Genomic DNA, 27,276 nt, shown 5'->3' with positions numbered 1-27,276 from the left:
GCTACAAGTGTGGGATAACGCCGTGTTTACATGCAGATCTGGAAATGAGGAGTTGCAAACCTCCGCGCTCGCATGCACGTTTGTGTGTGTGTGTGTGTGTGTGTGTGTGTGTGTGTGTGAGGCCGTGTCCTCAGGCAAGCGCCCAGTCCTCCTGCCACCACGGACACGCGGGACGGACAAGCGAAGCGTTTCTGTCACTCTGCATCTCCGTCACCTGCTTCCGCAACCGTCCCCCTGCCTCCCCCCTCCTCCCTCCCAGGCCTCCTCCACCCCTCGCCCCCCTCCGCCTGCCCTCGCCACCTCACCTCCGCACAAATCTGCAGCCCCGACACCTCCCTCGCCCCTCGCCCCTCGCCCCTCGCCCTTGCGCTCACGTTTCATGTCCGTGCTGCACTCCCGGCTCAATCAATTGCACACTCGCTCTGCTCGTTTACCGACGAAGCTGCCCACCGCACGACGGAAATAGCCGCAGCCGCCCGAGCTCATCTCGCCCGACTGAACCAATCAGAGGGCGTGACGTTCCCGCCGGGGTGGCGGCGAGTTTCGACAAGTGGCGTTTAAGTACCAATAACGGATGTGATAGTCATTTGACATTTTATATCGACAGACAAACAGGCAGGCAGGCAGGCAGGCAAGCAGGCAGGCAGGCAGGCAGGTAGGTAGGTAGATAGATATTACAGCAGATGTGCAAATGTTGATGTCGTCCATTATTTTTCTGTTATTGAGGCAAAATAGATGGTGTTGAACACAGGGAGAGAAGCTAACTATTTTTTTTCCTTACCTTATTCATTTCATATATAAATGCAAAAAGCAAAGTGGAGTCAGATCCTGAAAATCCTAAAAATATACGCATACCTGCATGCACAAGGCTTCGGAAAATGTATTTGACTATCAGGGCGAAGGCGACGGTGAGAAAAGTTGCGACTTCTAATAATTAAACCAGGAAAATGTAACATTGCGGTTTGTTGGGAGATGTGCCGATGCACTTGCTTATAATTGACAAAGTTATTCATCTGTACGAGCACCACCAGCTGCACCGGTTTAGTCCAATCCCTGGAGTTTAATTAACAAAAGAAATACAGATATTTTGCACGGAGCAGAGTTTCTGAGAGAATGTTCATCACAACCCCTTTTAATTTGCGTTACACACAAGGTGGAAGTTGTCGAACATCGTTTTAATTCCATTCTTCCTCCACACGGAGCGCTTTTCCGCTGCGTGTTTCTGCTGCGGTTCTTCCAAAAGTCCATTTATGCCGTGTTAACAATTGATTTTTGTCCTGCGACAGGGACGGTGGTGGGGGGGAATGCAAATATCGCTCGTTAGGGTGGAAAAACACCTGCCATGTGTGAAACAGGAAGCGGTCTAGTCAGAGAGCCGCCATGGTGAGTACAAAGGACGAGGCTGCAGAGCCATGCGGCGCCGCCGCAAGTACACATCCCGGTCGGCGCCGCCGGCATATCAGAGGCCAAAGTGTCGCAAGTCTTTGAAAGATGGACCCGCGCGGCTCACAGCTGGCCGTCAAGTCTCTGTCCCCCTTTTTTTTTCTTTTTCTTTTTTTTTGCCGGAGCGATGGAACCAAAATAACGACGCGTCCCTGAGTCACCGTCGGATTAACGACTTCTCCTGTTAAAAAGATGCCCGGTCCCGCTCCCCCAGAAACCCCCCGCCTCGTGCTGGGAAAAGGCTGTGCGACGTGTGTGTGTGTGTGTGTGTGTGTGTGTGTGTGTGTGTGTGTGTGTGTGCGTGTGTGTGTGTGTGCGTGCGCGTTCAGATGGAAGAGCCGCATGACTCCGCCGCACCCCGTCTGGCTTTGTTGACGTGCGAAGTGATGCTGCGTTGCTCCAACCTGAACTCATGTCACCTCATGTCCTGCCTGATGCTCACACACACACACACACACACACACACACACACACACACACGCGCGCTAGCTTGAAACGCCGCCTTTTCCGTCCCCAACAAGTCCCAGTTCTATTTTGACACTTGCCTCTCTCCCAGTCGTCGCGCGCCTCTATTTGATCGTCTCCCTCCGTGCTGCTGTCTGCACTGTTGAATTTGCGCCTCGCCGCTGATCCTGTGCAAGCAGGCAAAAGACACCAAGCGAGAAAATGGGCTTTGCGGGCCGGGATGTTTAGGGCGAGCAGATGAAGGCGTCGCTGGAAGTTGAGAAAAATAGAAAAATACATTTTGCCAGAATGTGAGCGAGGTTTCGCAAAACAAACTCAGGAACATGGCGGAATCACAAGATCGACTGTAAATAGAACACCAACTCCAACTGGATCACATTCGACACGTTACAAGTAAATCGTGTTTCACTTCCTCCCATCATCCAACTGACTCTTTTCCCAGCCATGTGCGCAAAGCAGGGGTTTGTGAGCAGACATTGTGTTTATTTAAGGCCGCATTTCTTTTCCCAACCTTTTGCCTGCTCAACATCTTTGTTGGAGAGCCACAAGTGAAGCAACAGGTTTCATCTCTTCATATACATCTTCAAGTATATGAGGTGAATTGGGAACTCTAAATTGTCCTCAGGTGTGTCTGTGAGTGCAAATGATTGTCTTGCTATTGCTGCATTTCCATTACCTCTAGAATTGCGCAAAACCTAAATATTGTAATTAAAAACTGGTAATGGAAACGCCTAAATTTCGATCGCTAAAAGATTTTTGTGCTCTTTGTTATGCGCTTTTTGGGTCACGACCCATCAGTTGAGAATTGCTGCTGTGAGGGAAGGCGAGGAGACTCTCTCGACCAGCTTTGGGAGCAGCAGGGTTCCAACTCAGGGCTTCCAGGTGACGACAGTGAGTTGTATCTGGTGCGTCCGACTCCAACCGCAAATGATGTCTGAGAGCCGAGCATCGTTGCCGAGGGCCTCGGCTCTTTTTTTTTCCTGCTACGCACAAGGCAGTGGGATGATGCGTCATGCATGAAGTCTGCCGGAGCCATGCAAAGAACTCTGAATCCTGCAGGCGGGAGTAGAGAAAGAGCCCCGGATGGTCGGGAGGGGCGGAGGAGGAGGAGGGCCACGAGAAGAAAGAGCAGCAAAGTCAGAAAACGGAAGAGAGGAGCCGAGGAGGGGGAGGCGCTGGGCTTTTGTTTGTTTGTTTGTTTGTTTGTTCCTGAACTGGCAGGAAGAAAATAGCGCGGCGGCGGCGGCTGCGGTTTCTGATCTTCCAGGCCGATTCCCCTCCCCTGTCTTTGATTTTTTTTTTTTTGGCTTTTCTCCCTCCACCGTTTGGCTATTCTTCCTGCGGCGGTTCGGGTCCCCGCGTTTCCCGGGTGCCACGTCGGGACCCGCGCGGGCAACTGCAGGGGACAGTAATGACTAAGTCTGCAAAGGTAATGATAAAGTGCAGACGCTTTCGACTCCACCGTGGCTGGAGGCGCTGGTGCTGGCTAAGAAAATTACAGTTGTGTGCGTGCGTGCGTGTCTGCGTGCGTGTGTGTTTGTTGTGAGAATGAGAGACGAGAGAACACGCAGGAGGGAAGGCGGGCGGGCAGGGGGGAGGAGGGCGGGTGAGGGAGGGTGAGGCCGGAGACAACAACAAGAGACAGCCAGGCCGGGACAAAGACAGACGTTGCTGTGATTAATTTTTTCCCGTCACACATAATAGTAGTCTGTGGCGTGTGTGTGTGTGTGTGTGTGTGTGTGTTTGTGCAGATGCCATCATCTCCTTCCTCCCCACGTGTCCATTAGTTCTTCTTGACCCGTCTTTGGCTGCCTCCCCCTCCCCCAACCCTCCCGCTCCCCATCTTCTCGTCCTGTCACCAACTGTCCAGATTTCCTCTCTGGTCGCGGCCTCCGCTGTCACTCCGGCTCTGGGTGACGCTGCCGTGACGCCAGTTCGCTCCGGTCGGTCGGTCGAAAAGCGAACTTCTTTCCTTCCGCCGCCGCCTTGATTTTATCAGGGACTCATAAGAAGTAAGAAGAAGGTGGGAGGCGAGAGCGTGGGATGTCGCCCGCTTGTCCCGCGGCCGAGCGTCGCCGCGCACGTGAAAGGATACCGGGAGCCCGTGTTTTCTTTTCCAGGCTGTCTGCTGTCTGTCATTAAAGTAATAAAAGACTTGCCGCGCGGCGCAGTGAGGAGTTATTGTCTTTAAGGCTCCTCCATTCCGCGCAAATTGCCAGCTGCTGAGCCCTGATGGATGTTTGTGCGCTGGCCGAAAAACACAGGTTTCACTTTAAACCCCCCCGGCTCCATTATCCCAGAAAGAGACGTGGGGGAGTAGCAGAGACTGTCTGCCTGCGTCCTACATCTGCCACCACCCCCTGGAAGTGTGTGTGCGTGTGTGCATGTGCGTGTGTGTCTGTGTTGTTTTCTTTTTTTGTCTTTTTTTTTTAATTAAACCTCACAAGTACACAGGTCCAAGAATACATGCGCTCGTTGACGCAGGCGGAGGGACTCGGGGGTTTAGCCAAATAAGCCAAGGCCATCCCTCTCTCTCTCTCTCTCTCCCTCTCTCTCTCTCTCTCTCTCTCTCGCTCCCTCCGTTGTCTCTCCACCGCCCCTCCCTCCCTCGTCCGTCCCCGCCTCCCCGATCGGCGCCCAAAGGAGTGACAGCCTGTGGCTTTCCAGCCGGTGTTTGAACAACCGAGCGATCAATGCCGTACAGAGGGAAGAAGCCGCCGGTGGGTTCAGGAGGGGGTGGCAGCCACCACAATTGGTTATTGACGGGCGAATTCAAAGTCTTGCGAGAGCGAAGGCGACGGCTCGGCACGAGGGGGAGGGGGGCAGGGCGGGGCCGGGGGACGATAAATCTGATTCGCTGCTGCTTTAACGTCAATTTGAGACGTGTTGAACTTTCATTACTGCCGCTGATTGTCTTCGCCTGCTCGCGGGCTGACCGAGCGTGCACAGGTGACTTCAGGCCCCCCCCCCCTCCCCCCACCTCCACCCGCACAGAGGTGAGCCTGTGGGTACGTTTGTTAGCGTTCCAGCCGGACGCTGCGTAAAAACATGTCGGGCCTTATTAGAAAGAAATAAGAGGCGTCATCAAAGTTTAGTCCGGCAAGGCTGCTGCTGCAGCGGCTGTTTTAACAAAGCAGATGATAGATACTGCACAAGGCCATTCATACGTGCACGAGCGATAATGACACCTTCATTGATCTCAGCCAGAAATGACGCAGAAATCAGAAATGCACAGTTTTCACAGCCTGCAGACTCCTCGTGTGAAAATTAAACAATAAGACGAGACCGGATTTCCCACTTGTTGACTTCTTTAAACGGCATTCAGCTCATGACAATACGTCTGATTTGGAAGTTCGATTGAAAAAAAAAGTGAAACAAGGAAGGCGTATTGTGTAATCAGTTTTTCAAATGAGCTCCGACGAGTTTTGCTCAAGTCAAAGAAATGCGGTCCTTTGTTTCTCGCTTCCGTTTTTAAACTGCGTGAAATCCGGAGAACAATGCGCTTTCTTCATAATCGCGTCCTAAAGCTAAAAAACATTTTGGAAGCTGAATAATAAATCATGTTTTTTTGGGGGGAGCCTTGACACATTTTTGACCTTGCCGTTTTTTGCGACGTTACCTAATCCTGTTTAAAAAATCCTCAGCGTGCACACGTAGGAAATCTTTTCAGGCTCTGCATTTGCCTCAAAAAGCACATACAGAGGCACATGAGAATTGACTCGTCCCAGTCTGAAAAATGAAGAGCTATACTTTTAGGGATCAAAAAAAACAGAATATTGAGTTTCACAGCTGAGGGTGTCGGCGTCTCCTCCATCTGATCTAGAGAGGAGATTGTAAAAACGGGGCAGCTTCACTCTTAAAATAAAATAAAATAAAATAAAAGCAGGCGAGCATTGATGTGCGCTTATTTGTATTCACGCAAGTGGCTTCGCCGCGTTAAACGTATTCTGCTCGACAAAAAAACAAAAGGTATGCGCTCACCAGGAATTCCTCCGTACATGCAGTGCTTAAGACTCGGGGAGCAGGTTATGGAGCGGGTGAGGGAGAGGTAGGGGTGGCGAGAGTGCAGCGGCACGCAGCGCTCCCTCAGAGTTCACCCGCGGGTCACGGGTTAGTGAATAAAAAGTGTCGGTGAAACGTCTTGGTCGGTGGGGAAGTCGCTGGAGACGGAGGCGAGGATGTGTTTTTGCGGCAGGGAGGCAGACACAGATTAGGGATGACAGGTTTCTCCTGGACGGCTGCGGTGCCCCAAGCAGCTGTTGCCCTTTCTGGCCGTCCTGTGGCCACGCTTCCAGCCCGCGGACGGCGCCTTCTCTTTTTTTTCTTTTTTTTTCTCCACCGGAGATATGAACCGACGCCGCGCTTCCATCACGCGTCACCGAGATAGTTTTGTCCCCTCGGTCCTCGCCGCTCCCCGCGTCTCCTCGGACTCCCTCTGAAGGCTCAGACGAGGGCGCCGGGGAGCGGCTCACTTCTCTAAAATAAGAGGCGAAACCTTTCTAAGTAGTTTCTCTTGTTCTCCGGTTGTGGAATAAGTAACGCGGGTTGTGTTTTGAATACTGAATGCGGCTGGGCCTGGGCGGGGTCGGGGGAGGCGGGGGAGAGGGAGATGGAGCCTCATTGTGCTGCTCGGAGGCTCCGCCCTCCCACTTCCTCCCTTATTTGCCCAACGCAGAGGACAAGATTCAAGGACTGTGCGGACGGCTGCGTGTGAGAAGCATCATGTGTCAACACGCGCACGTCTCTGTTCCAGGGGATGGATTTGCTGGGCTTGGTTTATTTATTACTGGCCTCCTGGTCTGGTCGCCGGCCTCGCCAATCCCCCCGCACTGCAATCCGGGCCTCCATTTAATGGTCATTAAATTTGCATCATTTTTGTAAGCGGAACAGAGTCCCCCACAGGGAAGGTCGGCGCCATTAACAATTGAAGAGAATCTAGATTAGCCAAAACAGAGGGTAAGAATAGGATTCGGCACAAAGTGACGTTCCAAACATGAACATTTTCAAGTGACCTGAAAAACAAGGTGCACCTAAAATGACTTGAGATGTTTTTAGGTACAAGTTTGACCAAGTTTTCTTTCTCCTCCCCCCGCCCCCACCACATCCCCGTCTCTCACTGTCAAAGCCAATGTCATCCCAGTGTTTGGAAATGTTGTGTCACAAGCTCTTCCCTGCTCTGCCTCTGCTCCGGTGCCTCGCCACCCAAATACCCACCGGGACAATCCAAGTGATGGACACACTAAAATGTTGGCAGGGCTTGTAGCCTCTCCTGCTCGTAGACCTGCAGAGAGAGAAAATCCTGGCAGTAGTTTTCAATTCCATGCCCGAGTCATTTCTTTTTTTTTTTGTGTGCGTTCTTGTCGTCGTGGTTTCAGTGTTTCTCGCACTCCGACATCTTTGTTGCGTGATTGTCAGCCTTCGTGTGTGGTTCAGAAGTGCTTCAAGAGCAGTGGTGGGCAAACATTTTGACTGGTGGGGCCACAATGGGTTCTAAAAATTTGACAGAAGGGCCGGAGCAGGAGCAGATGGATGGAGTGTGTTGGTGAGCCACCTCATAGGAGAGAAAAAATATATCATGGGATATGTATAAAACATGGGCTTTAATGTCAATTGAAAATGAAAAAAAGCGTCTGTGAAGCCCCACTGTATTTAGCTCTTCATTGAAATGACTCTTAAAACACTGAAAAATGGATGAAATGAAATTCGGCTACTTACTCACTATTATAAGTTCTTCAAGTTCGGCGGGCCGGATCAAATAGTTGAACAGGCCATGTATGGCCCCCGGGCCGCAGTTTGCTTATCCCTGTTCTAGAGGATTCTCTTGACATTGTGGTGTGAAACAGTGCAGCGCTGACACCCTGGCCGCAGCCTCCTCTTAATTACTGGAGTAACAGGTCGGAGGGGAAGCAGCCGTAGATACCGTGACCTTCCCCCGACCAGAAGAGGCTCTTGGCGGCGGCGGCGACGGCGCTCGGAGGGATGTGTCGCGCTGAAAATGTCACAAGATAATGTGCGATCAACAGGACTTGTCCGCGGAAGGTCAGCCCCCCCCCCACATACACACACACCTACCTCCTCCCCAGCTGAGACGCAGCGACCGTCTCAAAGAGGCTGGTCAAGATGGAGGCCTGCGTCGACTAGATTCCCTGGCAGGACAAGGAGGTGAAAATGTCACCGCGTCCCTTTGTACGCTTGCAAAAAAAAAAACAGAAAAAAAAACTCTCTGCACCTTAAGTGTCCCCTTTAAAAAAAAAAACGGCTTCGCCTTCTGGTGTGCGACAGCGACAGCGTTCCTTCGCACCCGCTGGCAAGCCGGGGTGAAGACACACGCGAGACAAGCTGTCATTCACCCACATGCCGCCTCCTGGTATGTGATGATGACTCCCAGGCGCTGTTGTTCCTCATTTGATATTCTCTTACCTCCTCAAAAGGTGAGCTCGTCAGCCTGCCTGCCTGCCAGCTTACTGCACACCTCCCGAACCTGCCAGTCGCGCCGCCTCGGCCTGCATAGCAATCGCACCATTTATTCATTGTTTGAGTCAAGTCAAACACTCGGCAATTAGCGCGTTCACCTTCTCTTGTAGACTTTGAAAAAACACAATTTTTGTACATCTTTTTAAATTGGTCCACATTTATTGCCAGTTTGTTTTCCTCGAGGTCATTCCACAACACCACACCACAAATCGAAATACACATACCTTTCATATTTGTACGAGCGTAGTGCTGTTTCATGTTCCTTTCCCCTCTTAGGTTATAGCCCCCCTCGCACTCTCCATAAATAACACAAATTTTAAGATCTTTCAAATCTTACATAGGTCGTTGACTATAATGTCCCAATACTGACCCCTGTGGGACTCCATTGTTAAATTCTGAGTATGTTGATCTGCTGTCACCTCTCTGTAAAAGTTGTTGTCTATTACTTATGTAACTTTTCATCCAGTTAGTCCGACATCTGATTCCATACTTTTCCAGTTTATTAATTAATAAGTGGTGATGCTTTTTTTTTTTTTAAATCTATAAATAATCCTACTGCATACTTCTTGTTATCTATACAACTGATTATTTCGGCAATTAATTCCATTATATAGTTCTGTTTGATCTGAATCCATACTGACAAACAACTGTTTCATTCTGTCCATTTGCACTATTTAATGGATTTATAGCTGTATTACTGTTTTTATTTTTAGATTTTATATACTGACATATTTTTAACTGTTATAATTACTCATCCTAAAGCACCATCTTTCAGGAGTAGCTGTCCAGATTTCCAATAAAGGTGATTGTGATTCTGAACTCCCGGTGCCCTTTGTGCTTGCAGACAGCAGCGACTACAGCGAGGCTGAGGTTCTCCCGGACTCGTTCCCGTCGGCGCCGGCCGAGCCCCTCCCGGAATTCCTGCTGGAGCCGGAGGATGCCTTCATCGTGAAGAACCGGCCGGTGCAGATGAGGTGCCGGGCGTCGCCGGCCACCCAGATCTACTTCAAGTGCAACGGCGAGTGGGTCAACCAGAACGACCATGTCACCAGAGAGAGCCTGGACCAGATGACGGGTAATTACACACACAGACACACACCAGCCTTGCACTCGCATGCACTTGATCTACAACTTGATCTACAACTTGACCTGCAACGTCACACTGGGAATTATTTAATTTAATTCCATTCTGTAAAGACAGAGGTTTTTCATGAATTTCATCATGTTTTGCCAAGAGACTCCCTCAAAATGTCCTTGTGCTTGCGTAACAACAATAAGAGTTGAGAGTTGAAACCTCAAAAACACGCACGCACGCACGCACGCACGCACGCATGCACACACACAGGGGCAAGCTCCTCCCACACACCTTGCGTTCTCACAGACATAAACATCATACTCAATTACAAACATCATTTTCAACTACATAATCCATTAGCTCCCATAGGCTTTTATGTGCACATTAACGGCATTTGGCCCGCAGCCAATGCATTATTTATGCGCTCGGTGATTCCTCTGATCTTTCTCCCTCCGACTCGCTTCCCCCCCTATCCCTACCCCTCTTCCCTCCTCCCCAACAACCCCCGTCCCCTCCGTGCAGGTCTGGTGGTGAGGGAGGTGGACATCTCCGTGTCCAGGACCCAGGTGGAGGAGCTGTTTGGGCTGGAGGACTACTGGTGCCAGTGCGTGGCCTGGAGCTCGGCCGGCACCACCAAGAGCAACCGCGCCTACGTACGGATCGCATGTGAGTGCCAAGCCAGCGTGTGTGTGTGTGTGTGTGTGTGTGTGTGTGTGTGTGTGTGTGTGTGTGTGTGTGTGTGTGTGTGTGTGTGTGTGTTTGTGTATGTTTGACAGAGAGGAGGAAGAGTGCAGAGAAGACAGAAGGGGCAAACGTTCCCAACTTTTGGCCCGTCACGCGCGTCAGCTTAAGCGCGTATGCAAATGAGCGTGCTGTTGCACTGCATCATTGTGGCCCCGTGGTAATGTGTTGTGTAGTGTGATTGACAGTCTGCATGAGGCCATGGGTGGTGGTGGCTGTGGTGATGGCGGTGGTGATGGTGGGGGGGGGCACTGACAGAAGAATTTCGGAGCTAGCGTGTGTGTGTCTGTGTGTGTGTGTGTGTGTGTGTGTGATATGCACGCGAGTCGTGACTCCGTGCGGATGCGTGACGGCTCGTGTCACCAAGATAAACACGGCGTCAACTCCGCCCGCCCGCCCCGGCGCCGCTCTTAACCGTGTCACCCCCTCCTGTCGCCAGACCTGAGGAAGAACTTCGAGCAGGAGCCGCTGGGGCGCGAGGTGCGCCTGGAGCAGGAGGTGCTGCTGCAGTGTCGCCCCCCTGAGGGCATGCCAGCCGCTGAGGTGGGTCCCGAAAAAAACCGCCCTCATTTCCGTTTGTTTAAGATTGTTGTTGTTCTTCATATTTACCCCAAGCCGATGCATTTTCAAGTGCATTTGTTTATCAGGGCTATGTAATCATCACAAACTTTGAAAAAAACTAAACACACACATACCCAAAAAGGGTCACTCCATTAAACTTTGTGCTATAACACTCTGACTATGCAACGCCACGTCACACTGTTTTATTCCTCTCGTAAACAGCGAGCACAACTATGGGCCGAGCTCTATTAAAAAAGAAAACAAATTACTTGAAATGTAGATTTTTTATCACTCGCATAAAAATTCAAATTTGTGGAGACTTCAGTGTTTGTGTTTGGAGACACACAACTTGTTATTGCGTGACATAAAAGGCATATAGCATGAAGGTGTAAAAAGCCAACGTAACGCGAGAGCACATTAAATTGTCGTTTTAGGCTTTTTGATGAATGTTTATTTCCCTGCTCGTGGTTTGTGGAGGCTTATATCTGGGCTCCCATTAGGGTGGATTTGTCAAATTTCTGAGAAAGTTTTTTTTTTTTTCCACAAGCAGCAGCAAATCTTAACTTTTCTTAACTCAGGCAAATTATAAATCATCAAATATTGACAGAATTTGATCAATAGCACGTTGCAGCGAAGCGTGTCCTGGCTCAGCGCTTCGCAGCAGCGCCGTGTTTACCGAATCTGTTTTTGCATGTGTATGTGTGCATGTGCGCATGCGTGCATTTGTGTGGTGCCCAGGCTCGTGTTCATGCATACACACCTGCTGATTTGCGTGATGTGTTATGTGAAGAATTATCTGCCAGAAGAATTAGGGTTCATTGTTGAGAATTACTTTGTCGCAGACGTCTGAGATGAGTCCTGTCCAAAGTGTTCAGCCTAAATCTTAGTTATGTTTTTTGTTTTCTGTTTGTTTGTGTGTCTCTTCTCCAGGTGGACTGGCTTAAGAACGAGGACGTCATAGATCCGTCGCAGGACTCGAACTTTCTGATCACCATCGATCACGACCTGATCATCAAACAGGCGCGGCTCTCGGACACGGCCAACTACACCTGTGTGGCTCGCAACGTCGTGGCCAAGAGACGCAGCAGCACGGCTACGCTCATCGTTTATGGTAACCCACAAGTTTTTTGTTTTGTTTTGTTTTGTTTTTTTTAAGGAAAAGGAACCTCCTATTATTTCTGTATACTTACAACTAGGGCTGTCAAATGATTTTAATCGCGATTAATTGCAGAATCTTCATAGTTAATAGTTAAAAGTTTGAATTGCGTGTGTAAAATTCTGTTATTTTGCATTTCAAGGCAGTTTTAACCCCATAAAGCAAAGTATTTCTTACCAGAAATCGGCCAGCGGGGCCGACTACGGGTTAGTAAAAGGGACAAAAGACTTACATCGGGTTCAAGCAAGCCCACTCTGTTGCTCTCTTTCGTGTGTGTGTGTGTGTGTGTGTGTGTGTGTGTGTGTGTTTGTTTATTTTCATCTCTCTCACACTCTGTTTAGATACTGACAAATTTAATGTACACGAATATGATCGTGTTTGTCAATCGCGGTATTTTATTTTGAAAAGTGCTTTTATTTTGAAATTTGACCAGATTTTCTCGTGTTTCATGTGAATGTTTGAAATGCGATTAAAAAAAAATGACCACGTTGTAGATTGCATTTAACTAATCACGATTAATGCTGACAGCCCTACTTACAACATAATAATGTGACGATGAATGGACGTTTCTTAGAAAACAAAACCTACATTTTCTCTCTTCATGCATAATTCATCAGCATGTGTATATATGTGGTTGGATTCTCACCACTGCCAACTTCAGGTGGCTCTCCTGCTAATTTCTCCCACCTGTTATCTTTTTGACTCTCCACCAGTAAGCGGAGGCTGGTCTTCGTGGACCGAGTGGTCGGAGTGCAACGCTCGGTGTGGGCGGGGCTGGCAACGGCGAACGCGCAGCTGCACCAATCCGGCCCCGCTGAACGGGGGAGCCTTTTGCGAGGGCCCACCCTTCCAAAGGGTGGCATGTACCACGCTGTGCCCAGGTAAAATTCTCATTAATCAAGACAGAAGTGTGCACGGACAACGTTCCGCACTGGAACATCAGGAAATTTCCCAGTTGGGCTGCTTTGCAGCAAGAGCTAGATTGGATTTTCAGATTCTTTCTTGTCTTTCTTCGCAGGGATTCATTTTCTTGTTAAGGCCGTTCAATTTCAAACTCCAACCTCAGAGTTGAATTTTGCATTCTAATACTTGCTTCGCAATTCACCTGAAATGGTTGTAAAGTGGCCGCAAAAAATAAACTTTTCTGTCGCATCTTGCAGTGGATGGCGGCTGGACGGAGTGGGCCAAGTGGTCCGCCTGTGGGACGGAGTGCACACACTGGCGCAGCCGCGAGTGCCAGGCTCCGCCCCCCAGGAACGGAGGGAAGCACTGCAGCGGCAGCATGATGGAGAGCAAAAACTGCACGGAGGGACTGTGTGCGCGCTGTAAGTCTGCCGAGCGAAACGCTTTGAAGTGGAGCGGCCGTTACTCACGACAAGTCAACGCTTTTTTTCCCCGTTTCTTTTTCTTGTATTTCTATTGTGCGCGGAAATCCTGGTCCACCTCAGTAATACAACGCACCCTCAGGAGCGAGTCCAGCATCTATCTATCTGTCAACCTCGGCGCTCAAATCAAATCCGGGGCCTCGGAAGGTCGCCGCGCTGACTTCAACGGCTGCAGACGGAACTGTGGCACGGGGGCGCGTTGGCCAGGTGTTAGCGGCCTATTCTGCTTCAGTCTAAATGGCAGACAGATGTTTGGCTACATGCGAGGAGAAATTTAGCTTAACAAAGAGGGGCTGGAGGGAGGGGAGTGATCCACGACGAAAGAGGACAGATGGGTCGAGAGTAAGCGAGACAGAGAGACACGCACGCACACACAAACAAACAGAGCGAGTGAGAAGCGAGCATGACATGGCCAAGTTGAGAAATTAGTGCGGAGGTTGGAGGGGTGAGGGGTGGTGTGGGGGGGGCAGCATATGAGAGTGAGTCAGACTCACACTGACACCCCATGTGCAGCCTGTGACGAGCTGGGAGGAATCCAGCTGACAGCGCATTACAGTCTCTCGGAGGCTTCGCCTCGCCTCTCCGCCCAGGCACATCCCAAGTGCGCAAGTGATAGCGCGAGCGAGAGAGTTAGCGAGCGAGCGAGAGCGTGCGCGTGCCCGACGTGGCCCAGTAGCGTGCCGGGCGGAACCTGGAACGCACGTGCGGGGGGTGGGGGTCTGATGCGCACGCTAGTCCTGACATAAACAGGCTTCCGCCGAGCAGCCAGATTAGACAAATACGCGGCGTGATTCGAGCGCTCACATCGGGAGGCGGCGCGCGGCCTGTCAGGGAAACATGCACTCTGAGTTGGCGTTGTGGTTGGAGAGAGGGAAGGGGAAGGGGGCGTTCAGGCCGAGACGGGGGGGGGGCGTGGACGCCTCCGTCGTCAGGCAACAGACTGATTCAGTCTCCCAGCACGTCGACACGCTCGGCGGGCTGATTGTCCCGACGACTTTATTCCTCCCTCCGCCCAGGAAAACAATGGAGTCTGACTGGTCCCTGGTAATCCCGTTGAGCATAAACATCCCAGGTTTCTTTAGAGACAGCGACACCTGTCACCCTCGCTCTGAGTGACATGATACGTGCGCCCGTTCGTTCTGAACGGGACGGTTCGTATTTTTATTTTTTTCTGTCATTTTTCGGCGGCTGCTGAAAATAAACTGGCGTCGCTGCTGTTAGGGCGTCGCCAGGCCGCACCCAAAATGCAGCCCTCGGGGGGGCGCTCCCTTGCTCCCTTGCTCCCTTGCTCCCTCGCTCCCGAGAGCCCACCCGGCACAGAGACCTCTGCCAAAACTGAACATGCAAATCATTTCGCTCCGGCGAGCCCTGAAGGGAGCAGCCAAAAGGATTTGCTTGCACTCCTGTTTATGTACAGATGTTGTGCATATTCAGATTAGTGCAATGAATACCCCCCCACCCCCCACTACCCTCCGCCTCAACTGCCCACTCAGAACTGCAGTCAGGTTGTTCCTGCTCCGGACCCTCATCACTACTCATTTGTAACTCTACTGTTACATATTCAAAGCTTCCCACCAACACCTCGCTAATATCCCCAAGTACCTTCAGCAGAAACTGCTAAATTTGGAAGACTCCAGTCAGAAGCTGCCCTTTACATGAACTGTATCTTATTATGATTATTGAATTATCCACAATAATAATAAACACACCGACTAGCCCCTGTTGGATTCCAACGCTGATGAATGGCAGAGATGAGACGGCAGAGTTTCTTTGATTGTCTTGTCAGGGTTTGAAGCCACTCTTGTTTTGAATGAAGTCAGTGACACACTCCTCCTCGCAAGTGCGGTCGGCAAACCGCCCAGGGATGAGTCACGTCTGTTTGTTGTTGGGAAAAAGATTTTTTTCCTATTAGGATGGAGATTTGTCCTAATGGGACGACAAGGTGCTAATGTTCCCGGCGGGGAGAATAAAAAGGCATTGTTCCAATTTGCATTGTCTCCCGCGTTACGTGCGCATCCCTTTTCACAACTGTGTTTAACTTGAAATCGTCCAAACGATGCCATTCTCTTCCGGCGGCGGCTCTGATGGCTGTCGCGCAGTGCGTTGACAATTAGGCCCGATTCATCGCCGTCGCCGTCGCCGACCATCCACTGCAGCATCGTTTGTTTTCAAGCGCGCCGCCGCGTTATCTTTCCGCGTGCCTCTCCGGTTTCCACATTTGATGGCTACGCTGCTGTTTATGCTGCTTTGTATTACGCTTCTGCCTTGTATATTATGTTATCTTTCATTTGCATAACAAGCAGTCCATCCATTTTCATGTTGTTTTTTTTTTCCTTTCTTTCCGCCTTCTCTCGCCCCCCCCCCCTCCCCACACCCCACCCCTCCTCCTCCTGTTCAACACAGATAAAAAGATTTCTATTGAACATGCAAGCCATCGTAAGTTCACCTTCCCATGACTTCGCTCTGCCGCTGCTTCACGCCGTTTGTGTTTTGCACTTGGTGCGCGGGTGTGAGTGTGAGTGGGAGTCCCCAGCGTCTCGTGCTAGCACGTGGCGCTAAAGGTGTTTCGTGTTGGGTCTGTCCGTCTGTTCGTCTGTCCGTCCTTCCACACCTTGTCACCCCTCACGGCGCCCGCTGGAGACCTTGTTGCCTCACCTTCCTCCCTTCCCTCTCTCTCTCTGCAACCTGTGTCGGGGAGTGACGTGTAACGTTGTTATGTAACTTAATTACAAAACTAAGATTGTTGTAATGCAGTAAATTACTGGGGGAAAAAATGTAATAAATTACAGTTGTGTTTAATCATTTCATTTTTGCTGCTTTGCGTGGTTTCCTCGTGCACCGGCTCGTCGGCACGAGCGGCGTCCTTTTTCCTGTTTCCCTCCACACAGGAAAGTTTGATACGGTTCTGACGCTTCTGATTGGTTCGCCTGTCAAGCTCGGAATTGCAGCGCCCCCTACCGCTCGCCTGCCAGTTGAATCGTCTCCCTCTGCTTTGAGCGCTGCTAAAAGCTCAACGCTGTCGGGTCCAGATAGTTGAGAACGTTCATTAAAAATTTAGAAAAGTAATCAAAATGTAATCGGACATGATTAGTTGCATTAGTTCGGCAAAGTCATTGAAATAGTCACACCAGCGCCATTGCATTTTTCAATAGGGTGACTCGTAATTGTAACCAATTAGATTTGCAAAGCAATCTTCCCAACGCGGCCTGTGGATGAGTGTCATTGACCCCAAACCTCCCACCTCACTCCACCAACCCATCACCCCCCCCCCCCCCCCCCCCCGTCAACCTGCCTCCAGAATGAAGCGTGGGGTTGATTCCCGGGCCTGGCACGCCGCTCCATCGGTTACGCAACTGCCAGTTGGAAAAATAGCGTTTGCTTAAAGCCAAGGGATTAATAGATGTTGGTGTAATAAAGCGCAGTGCCTAAAAAAAAAAAAAACAAACTAGTGCCTGTGACCCAGCGTGTCACCGGAGGGGAGGTGGGCGAATCCGCCAAAAAGCGGCGAGGGGATCAGAGCGGCGGAGGGGCCGCTGGTCGTCCTGCCGCTCTGATCCATAGGCGGTGGAGCTTAGCGACGGCTGACTCTCACTTTAATCTGCCGCGCAGTTTACATTTGAAGTGATGGTAATTCCTGCGGTTGCGGGCCGAGGAGGAAGAGGAGGAGGATGAGGAGGAGGGAGGGAGGAGCCGAAATGCACCTAATTCGCCATTGTTCCGTTTGCGGTAATAAGTGCGGACGGCTGTCGGCTTCGGTTCCGTCTCGCCACGTGAGCTCTCCTCCGCCAGCCCGTCTGCCTGCGGCTCTCCTCTCCTCTCCTCTCCTCTCCTCTCTATGCTCACTCTCTCTCTCTGTGTCTCCGCTTCCCTCCCTCCCGACTTCTACCCGCCGACTCTGTTGCTCTTTCAACGCGGGCTCCCCCGTTTTTTTGTTGTGTGTGTGTTTTTTTTTTTTCTCAAGCACGGCTCCCCCTTATCTCCCCTCTCCTCCTCACCGCTCCCCATAATCCGTCCGTCCTCCCCGACCAATCACAACCTTATCTAACTCCTTCCTCTTCCGTTTGCCAAATGGCCTCCTCTCCAGCTCCTGTTCACTCCTCCACTGTTTATCCAGCCCGTCTCCTTGTTCTTTTTTTTTTTTTTGTCGCTTTATTGTCTCCCCCGCCAACCTCGCACCCCTCCCCGCCAACCCTCCCCTGCTGTGCTGAGACGGGCTCACGTGCGCGGGCCGGATGTGTCTCTCTTGCTTGCTAGCGTAGACGAGTCGAGGTGGAGCTAGACGCAGGTTCCTGGGATTTTTAGCTGTCCGGTCCCAACTAATCACACAGCGGCTCAGCACAGCAGGGGTGCGCAGGGGAAGTCAACCTCTTTGCTTTTACTGTTCCTCCTCCCGGATCCTGCTTCCTTTTTCATCCCGAATCAACCCCTTCTTGTGTAGCAGTTGTTCTGCCAGATACCCCAAACACCTCACATAACTGTCATACTCCAAAAGCATGCCGAGTTATAAATCATCATCCCTGCTGTCGATACTCGCTGCGGAAACTTTGCACAACCTCCTCCCTCACCTGCAAACGCCCTCTTTTTTTCTGTCTAAGCTAATGATTACAAATTTGTTAACAAATAATCTTAATGTTTAATGTGGATGCCTGATTCATCTATTAAATCCTGTGTCTGTGTTGTGAACAGCATTTACCGCAGTGATTGATGACCTCTTTGTATTTCCCCCCCTATTGTTTTTTCTGGCCTGCCTGTTAAAAGCATGGAAGTAAAGGGTTGAACAAAGCCCACGGTGACTTATTGACCGGCTTTGGGCTGCTGAGGCTTCTCATTAATTTAGCCGATCGATCCTCACCCAGTGTGAACATGAGTGTGAACTTTGAATCCTTTTCGTTTTGGGCAACCACTGGTTATTTTAATTTGGTTGATTAAACGTTTGAGACGCACCCACAGTCCCACTGGTGCATCTGCCCATGCTAGCTTAACAGAAAGAGGCAGATGGTTTTGCTTTTAAGCTGATGGGTCAAGTAATGATTAAATCGCTAATTTGCAATGCTAACTTGCCCCATTCTGCTTTTAAATCAGTAGATTCAATGTTCTTTCCCCCTGTGTGCCCCTTGCTTTTGCACCTTGCTTGTCTCCTCATGCTTTTTCTTCTTTCCTTCAACGGAGTTCTTGACCGTCCAACTGTCCCTGTCCCTGTCCCTGTCTCAGCGCTAGCTCCGGGTAGCGGCGTCGCCGTCTACGCAGGCCTGGTGGGAGCTCTGCTGCTGTGCGTCATCCTGGTGCTGTGCGTGGGAGTGCTCGCGTACCGCCGTAGATGCCGCCATCTCCACGGCGACATCACAGATTCCTCCTCGGCCCTCACCGCCGCCTTCCACCCCGGCAACTACAAGCCTCCCAGACAAGGTGTGCAAACGCTAACACACACACACACACACACACACACACACACACACTCAAGGAAAGCTAGCTCTGTTTTTTTGTGACGTCATTATTGTTGCTTTCAAACTTTCCCCCCATTGTGCTCATCTACACAAAATTATATTATATTTCGCTGAGACGCCGCTATTTATATCGTCTCATGAATTAATTCCCTTCCATCCATTATCTCTTCTCGCTAAGTCAACCCTCCAATCTCCACTGCGGTACAATTTTTTTTTCACCCTTTAGACATTTGTCATGCTACTTCTTCTTTTGTTCCCGTCATCAAATATTAATTAGCTACATTAATCCATTTCACCCGCGTCACTTTTAGCACGCTCAGCCCTGCCCGTGTCATTTTCATGGTGATAAGAGAGCTCCTTCCTCCCCCCCCCACCCCTTCCCTGTCTATAGATAACCCCAACCCTCTGCATCCCTCAGCTCCTCCGGATCTGACAGCCACAGCGGGGACCTTCCGCGGGCCCCTCTTCTCCCTGCAGCAGGGCATCAACGACAGCCCCCACAAAATCCCCATGACCACGTCTCCTCTGCTGGACCCATTGCCCAGCCTCAAAATCAAGGTGTACAACTCGTCCACCCTCTCGTCCCTGGAGCTCCCCGCTGACATGTGCTCCGACAGCGAGATCCTCAGCCTCAAGTCAGTGGGCAGGGAGCGGGACTTCCACAGCCACACCCTGTCCAGAGAGCCGGGCCTCAGCACCAGCGCCACGCTGGGGAACCTGGGTGGGAGACTCACCATCCCCAACACAGGTAGGCACACGCTGTGAATCCTGGAGTAGCTCACTCGCTCTGTCGGTCATGCATGATAACAAGGCCCGACGCCTTTTTTCCCCATTAGGTGTCAGTCTGTTGGTTCCACCGGGAACGATCCCCCAAGGGAAGTTCTATGAGATGTACCTCATTATCAACAAATGGGACAAAACCACGTGAGTACACTCTGCCTCTCTTTCAGCAATCTCTCAGTTGTGCTGCAGCACAATACTTCCAAGCACATCAAGTTATTTGTCCCACAGGTTTTTTTTGGTTTGTTTGTTTTGCTCAACTCTGACCTGCCAGTTTTCTGGGGGGTTTGATACACAGCGCACCTCAAAATACATCAGCCCCAGCATGCTCACGACTGTTTAATTGCCGTGTTGTTCTGTTGATTGAATACTTTTTTATTGTCAGAATTGCCCCTGACATTTGTATTGCATCCGACTCAGACTTTTCTTAGACACAAAATTAACATATAAAATATGTTAATTAACATAACATAACATAATTAACATTTAAACCAAAACCATGTTGCATGGTTATTGTTTGTTGTTTATTGTTAAAAGGATCCCCATTAGCTGTCACAAAACTAGGATGAGCTTCCTGGGCTCCACAGAAAGAAAGAATCATCTAACAGAAATAATCTTAAAGCTGTAAAACATTGTGGACATCATGATGAAACAGCATCAAAAATTACACTGAATAAGTTATGACAGAATGTTATTAATTATTTCATTCAGACAGTAAATATGTCCTTTCCCCACTCACTCATTTAAATAGTACATCCTCAGATGGGACTTACAAGATACTTTGCTATTCAGTTTTCTATATTGAAGTGTGAAGTATGCTGTTTTAACACTGACCGTGTGTGTGTGTGTGTGTGTGTGTGTGTGTGTGTTCCGCAGGCTACCCTCGGAAGGCAGCCAGACTGTACTGAGTCCTGTTGTGAGCTGTGGCCCCTCCGGCATGCTGCTCAATCGGCCGGTGGTGCTCACTTTGCCTCACTGCGCCCAGCTGGACACGCCCACACCCGACTGGACGCTCACGCTGAAGACGCAGACCCACCAGGGGGCGTGGGAGGTGAGACGCCGTCTCCCCGGCGCTGCCAAATTACAAACCATGCCCCCCCCCCCCTCCCCCACTACCTCCATCCCTCCTCTCTGCGGCGCCGGCGCTGATCTCCATCTTTTTCCCCAGGAGGTGCTGACGGTGGGCGAGGAGTCGCTGTCGTCGCCGTGCTACCTGCAGCTGGAGGAGGAGTGCTGCCACGTGCTCATGGAGCAGCTGGGAACGTACGGCCTGGTGGGCCAGTCCTGCCCTCCGCAGCCCGCCTGCAAACGCCTGCAGCTGGCGCTGTTCGCCCCCCGCGCGCCCTGCCTCTCCCTGGACTACAGCCTTCGCATCTACTGCATCCACGACACCCCGCACGCACTCAAGGTGCGCCTTTCGTTGTGTTATTATATCTTCATCTCCCCCTTTCTGTTTTTTTTTTTTTTTTTCACGGCTGAGTGCAGCGTAAGTGGTGATTGAAAAGTGATGAAAGTAAATGGGTGTGCTTCTGCAGATCATTTTTAATCCAAACCGAAAGGTACTTTCCCCAAGATTAGAATAAATCCGTCCTGCCTGCTTTACTTTAACACAGTGTTCAAAGAGAGCCTTGCATGGCCATCAGCAACACACCCCACAAGACGTTTAAACGAGCTCCGAAAATAGGATTATACCTTAAAAAGTTTAGCGGACTTTTTCAGCGGCACTCCAGGGCTGCAGAGGAAAAACTGCCACCTCCAAAGCCGAGGTGCTGCACACTCACGCTGCTCGCACTCAAAGTCAGGTGCTAAATTGAAGCGGGAGCGAAAGCATAATGAAGTGGCGTGCAATGATGCAAAGGCGCCGTCAAAGCAGGAAGCAAGGCACTCCAAACAAAAACAAAAAAAAAAAAAAAAAAAGAAAACGTTGGACTTGCTATAAATGTTTTCCTTCTCTCGGCCTGTATTGTGGGACGTGCGCACAAAACGCCCGTTACCTTGGCATGGCATGGCACGCATTTCTGGCTGCGAAACTTCAAACGGATCTCAAACCTTGAGCTGTTGCGCTTTTCTAATTGGAGGTAGCACCTTTGAGGTTGCGCTACACATTTTAATTAAGTGTTCTTGAATGGCATGTTTTGAAGCGGGGAACTTATGGCGCGGTCGATCAGACGAAAGAGTCCCTGAGCCCGTCCTCTCTCTCACTGTCTCTTTCACTCTCTCTCTCTCTCTCTCTCTCTCTCTCTTTTTTTTCTGTCTCTCTCTTTCTCTCTCTCTCTCTCTCTGTCATGAGCAGGAGGTGCTGGATTTGGAGAGGAGTCTGGGTGGCGTCTTGCTGGAGGATCCCAAGCCCCTGCTCTTCAAAGACAGCTACCACAATCTGCGCCTGTCGATCCACGACATCCCTCACAATCACTGGAGAAGCAAGCTCCTGGCAAAGTATCAGGTGAGACACTTCGGCGGCAGACTCCAGATAACAGCCTATTAGCGCCTGTGTTTGTTAACGATGCGAGCGGATATTCACAAAGGATGTGTCACAAGCAGCTCGGATGCTGTGTTTGGGCTACCAGCACGGCCAATTACGTAGAAGAAGAGTATTTTCTCAAAACACGGTGCACAAGTGTTTGAAAAGTCAAGCCTTCTGCTTCAAGTCGTGGCCCAAAAACTCTTCAAACTTCCAATTCATCAGCAATCCGTCCTGTTTTCGATGGAGTTTCGCGAGAGGACTGGGCTCCTTCCAGTAAAAGTCTATCATCACTAAGAGTCCAATGTCACAAAAGCAAATGAAAAACTTCCATCCATCCATCCATCCATCCATCCATCCATCCATCCATCCATCCGTTCATCCATCCATCCATCCATCCATTTTCAATCCCTGCTTCTTCCTGAGCTCAGGGTGTCACCAGGGTGAAGGCAGGGTGACACCCTGAACAAGTCGCCAGTTCATCTCTGCAACTTTCACACTCACACACACACTTACGGACAATGTAGAGTTCCCAATTCACCTCACATGCATGTTTTTGGACTGTGGGAGGAAGCCGGGGAACCCAGAGAGAACCCACGCAGACGCAGGCAGAAGATGCAAACTCCACACAGAAAGACCACAGGCTCCAACCCCACAGGCTTCTTGCTGTGAGGCGGCAGCGCTAACCACTGCACCACCATGTCACCTCAAATGAAAAAACATAACATAACATAACATGCATATCATGCAAATGATTTGCAACCAAGTATTAAAAAGTGAAAGTTTGATTTATGAATGTTAATTTGTCCCATTACTTTTGGTCCCTTAAAAAGTGGGAGGCACATAGAGAAACTATTCCTACACCGTTCGCCTGACTTGGATGTGAATACCCTCAAATTAAAGCTGAAAGTCTGCAGTTAAAGCACATCTTGTTCCTTTCATTTCAAATCCATTGTGGTGGCGCTTAGAGCCAAAAAGATGAGAATTGCGTCGATGTCCCAATATTTATGGACCTGATTGTATTTCCAGTTCCAGCAGCATGCAGGTTAACTTTCTACACTATGTTCTCAAATGAGCCGCATGAAAGGTGCCAGATGACCAGGCAGTAGTTTGCCTAAAAACATTGTCTCAGTGTGTCAGATTTAAGAGAAATTGGAATTGTGTGTGCGCATTCAGCTGTTGTACATTCTTATTATTTAGTTTAGTTCTATTATTATTCCAGTGAGTGGAATCCTTTCCCTCTGTGCAACTCAAGGATGGCGTTGTGGATTATTTTGTGCTCAGTGTTTGGCAGTGAATGAGTGAAGTGTTCCCTTTGTACCCTGTCTGTCACTCTCTAATGACGTTGCCTCCGAACAGGAGATCCCGTTCTATCACATCTGGAGCGGCAGCCAGAGACCCTTGCACTGCACCTTCAGCCTGGAGAGAGGCAGCCTGGCCGTGTCGCAGCTCGCCTGCAAGATCTGCGTGCGACAGGTCGAGGGGGAGGGTCAGATATTCCAGCTGCACACGGATATTCAAGAGGTAAAGGGAACAGCGCAGATGAGGCTACTAATGCTTAAATTGCTATTGCCTTTTTTTTTTTCTTTGGTTATTACTTTGATGAACTATTGCTACTTTTCTTTTGGCCTCTGTGGAGCAATTTGCCACATTTTATTGATTGATTTGATTGCCGCTATATTGGGGAGTTCTGTTAAGCACCTTGTGACTTTGTGTCTGTCATCGCCATCATTCCCTCTCACCTCTCCCACCAAACACAGACTCTACCGCCGCACTCGCCGCTCCCGTCAGGAAGTATCTGCCTGCCTTCGTCCCAGGTGGGACCTTATGCCTTTCGTTTGCCTGACTCCATCCGCCAGAAGATCTGTGCCAGTCTGGATGTGCCCAGTGCTCGAGGATGCGACTGGAGACTCCTGGCACGCAGTTTGGGCTTTGACAGGTGCGATTTTTCTCTTTCTTGGTACTTTGGGGGGGGGGGGGGGTTCTTCATTTTTGAAGTGCTGAAAAGTCTGTTTCAGAGAAAAATAATAACGCAGCTGAGGTGGAGGTGCTGTGGCTATAGCTGCATTTGCAATGTCATGACTTTATGCAGCGTTTTACTATTTCTTTGAGTGACGACCTTGAAAGAATGGCGCACCAGCAACCAAAAATATTATAAAATGAGACTTTTTAGCCAAATAATGACGATGCAGTCTCTTAATTTATTTATACTCTCTCAGTGTGAAAGCTGGGCCTGTTTAGATGCACACAAAGCTGATGTCCTGAGAGGAATTCAGGGAGGAAACCAGGTTAACTTACATTCCTTTAAAAGCACAGTCACTCCACAATGGAATGTTATTTTTTGACAAATTAAGTTAAATTGATCAATTCTTCACGGCACACCTCACATTATCTGACAGCAAACGAGTGAGTTGAGTGGTTGAAAACCTCCGCCCATGGAAAAAAAAAAAACTGATTCCAATTAACATCAGCGCCCCGGCTGCACTCGGCTCCTGTTACAGCTTGCCTGCTCTGCCTTTGTCCGCAGGTACTTGAACTACTTTGCGACAAAGCCAAGCCCGACAGGTGTTCTCCTGGACTTGTGGGAAGCTTGTCACCAGGCCGACGCCGACCTGGTCTCTCTGGCGACCGCGCTGGAAGAGATGGGCAAAAGCGAAGTGCTGGTCGTCATGACAACGGACGGGGACTGTTGATTGTTGAAGAAAAACCAGAGAGGGAGCGAGCGAGACCACCCCACCGCACCCCCACCTCGCCTCCACGATGGAAAAAATACATATATATATAAATACCTGCCTTTGAATATGCACACCCAAACACAAATCACAAGCTCTCAGAGGCTTTTTCTCTCCTCACGCCCTCTGCCTCATCTTTCTCCTCACTGCTCCCTGATCTGCCGTTCTCGCCACAGTCAGACATTCCCATCTGGGCCGTCCCGTGATGAATGCCAACCTGATTTAATGAGGCACTTTCTTTTTCCAGTCTGTGAAATGTGAGGGGAACAAATGATCCGAGCTGATAAAAAATGATGCTAATTTCTATACCAATCGTGATCGGGGACACAGAAGTATTTGGATGGATCAGTGGTGATTTTATGGCAAAGGAACACTGAATCTCGGGCCCACCCCCCTCCACTCCCACATGGTCATCCTCAGTGTGCAGCGGGGGACAGGCATCAGCAACCTGTCTGCAACCTCCTCAGGCTGCAGGCGCACTCCCAACACACCCCAACGCAGAATAACTGGCCATTACCCAGCTCTGAATCAAACGGCCCAGGCAGGATTCCCCGTCTGGCTGCTCAGACTGTCAACAAATCACAGGAGCGAGCAGCGAGGGCCTGGAGCTTTTAAGGTTTGAGCAGGCCGCTTCGGGCTGGAAATAACAAAAAAGCTGCCTCTCGTCTGTTGCGGGAGGCCGAGTCGGGAAGTTTGTGTGAGGAATTTGCAGATAACTAGACTCTTTATATTGTACCAACAAATGCCTCAAAGCCTCTTCATATCATCCTGACTCACAAGAGGGTTTCTCTTTTATCCCTCCTCACGCTCCCATATCACTCTGCTGCACTCTGCCGATCTGTCGAGAATGAACCGCAGGAGAGCTTTCTGGTTATCCCTTAAAAGTTTCCTATAGGGAACGCTCTTAAAGTTATTATCCATATTTGTGGATTTCCCCCCACCTCCCTTTGTCTTTGCTTTTAATGTGTGCGTAGAAACCTGTTGCGACCACCGGGTTGCAGTTTGATTTTTTTTACTCTCGTGCAGCGGGGCAAATAAGAGGAGTCTGGTGCACAGCAGATGCCTCAGTTGTGATTACTAAAACCATGTTTGTTTCTTTTTTTTTTGTCCTTTTTTAATCCTGTTTATCGTTTGAAAGTGTAAAGCATAATCTGTAAATTAGAGGTGTTTTGGTTTTGCCTTTGACTGAGAGCAATTTACACTGCTAAGCGCTGGATGTCAACCCAGAGGTCATAGATGCCTGAATCAATAGGCAGCAAGGTGCCGTCAATTGTATCTCAATATTAGCTGCATTATGTTTCGATTTATTCTGTGTTCATTTACGAGTGTCTCCATCCAACAACGCGTAGCTCAATTATTCGACAGGTCTCTGTTTTCTTAACTACATATTGTTAACCCTCTGACGAAGCCATTTGCCTCGTGGTCATGGTCCTCAAATTGCAACATCAATACTGTTCTTTCAGTCACTGTTAAATGGGAATTGAAACACTGTCATTGATCATTTTTTTGTGTATTACTGAGTGCTTTTTTCAACCGGGGGCAAAAAAAAAAAGTGTTAATATCATTGAAACCACTAAAACCAAAACACAGGCAGTATCCCTCCGCTACAACAGTGAGTCACATCACTGTTTTGTGTGACTGTGTGTGTGTGTGTGTGTGTGTATGTGTGTGTGTATTAAATGAGTGATAGGGCAGCTGCATGTGCGCTCTCACTGCGTGCACATGCTTGTGATCTGTCATTTCTTTTTTTAAGTGCTATGCAAAGTAGAAAAGAAGAGCGAAGCATTTTGACTTCTTTGTTTCCTGGAAGATTAATTCTATTTTTTCAGATCAGGGCATTGACAGGGTTTTGATACTGTATCCTAATGTGATTTAGGAGTGGATTAAGCTTTTTTTTTTTTTTTCTTGTTGTTGTTGTTATGATGTATTCACAATCTGGAATCGGAAGGAATGGATTACTCACTGATGTAGCACATACGGGAGGAGCAAAACAACGTGGTGCAGTGGCTACAAAACAAGTCTGGACTAACACCATGGACTCAGGTCCTGCAGGTCCACAAGGAAACGTCTGAACATGACTGGTTCTGTTCTTCAGATCCCTGAGCACTGCGGGACGTTTTTTTTTTTCCTTCTTCAAATCTTGTTAAAGACTGGCTAGCTGTAGACTACAGTGTTTCTTCGTCCAGATTTCTCAAGTTTCTGTTGGACCTTTGATCTCATAAGAGAGAGAAAATTAGCCTTTGTTTGAGAAGACAGACATTTTTATGAAAACAAGATGGATTCAGTGACATTATTCTATCTGTAAAGAACCAATTGTACATAAACATCTAGCCTTCTTACCTGTAACTAAATATAATTTTTATGCAATAAATTATATTTCTTAGTTTAACTGCTCTGTGTCTTCTTATTGTGAATGTCAAAAGTGCAATTCCAAACGTCATCGGTGCAAATTACAACAGTGGGATGGCTGTATGAGATTTGTCAAGTTGGACCATGAGCCATTTAGTGTGACTGTGATCTGATTTTGATGCCAGACAACACTCTGTTTAGATTAATGTA

At 49.4% G+C, this 27,276-nt stretch overlaps 1 protein-coding gene across 3 annotated transcripts in view; it reads left to right on the top strand.

The window, feature by feature from the left end:
* Window positions 1–27,106, top strand: part of unc5b (unc-5 netrin receptor B) — a 54,522-nt gene extending 27,416 nt beyond the window's left edge. The window contains exons 2-17 of one of the 3 annotated variants that reach the window (XM_076018859.1): window positions 9,227–9,457; window positions 9,980–10,123; window positions 10,638–10,741; window positions 11,690–11,870; window positions 12,629–12,796; window positions 13,076–13,240; window positions 15,704–15,736; window positions 18,512–18,706; window positions 19,163–19,492; window positions 19,581–19,668; window positions 20,401–20,575; window positions 20,693–20,932; window positions 21,818–21,967; window positions 23,345–23,509; window positions 23,746–23,924; window positions 24,513–27,106. In XM_076018859.1, the coding sequence (XP_075874974.1) occupies window positions 9,227–9,457; window positions 9,980–10,123; window positions 10,638–10,741; window positions 11,690–11,870; window positions 12,629–12,796; window positions 13,076–13,240; window positions 15,704–15,736; window positions 18,512–18,706; window positions 19,163–19,492; window positions 19,581–19,668; window positions 20,401–20,575; window positions 20,693–20,932; window positions 21,818–21,967; window positions 23,345–23,509; window positions 23,746–23,924; window positions 24,513–24,678 (2,714 nt within the window). In that variant the 3' untranslated portion in view covers window positions 24,679–27,106. Of the gene's footprint in view, window positions 1–9,226; window positions 9,458–9,979; window positions 10,124–10,637; window positions 10,742–11,689; window positions 11,871–12,628; window positions 12,797–13,075; window positions 13,241–15,703; window positions 15,737–18,511; window positions 18,707–19,135; window positions 19,493–19,580; window positions 19,669–20,400; window positions 20,576–20,692; window positions 20,933–21,817; window positions 21,968–23,344; window positions 23,510–23,745; window positions 23,925–24,512 lie in introns of all 3 variants that reach the window. The other 2 variants (XM_076018858.1, XM_076018860.1) reach the window with 2 other exon arrangements.
* Window positions 27,107–27,276: the final 170 nt, after the last annotated feature.

The sequence above is a fragment of the Nelusetta ayraudi genome, unplaced genomic scaffold, assembly GCF_046127955.1.
Source record: "Nelusetta ayraudi isolate G7.1 ecotype Tasmania unplaced genomic scaffold, CSIRO-AGI_Nayr_v1 ptg000008l, whole genome shotgun sequence".
Lineage (NCBI taxonomy): Eukaryota > Metazoa > Chordata > Actinopteri > Tetraodontiformes > Monacanthidae > Nelusetta > Nelusetta ayraudi.
The sequence above is the reverse complement of the archived record's forward strand: the minus strand, read 5'-3'. Positions and strand labels throughout refer to the sequence as shown.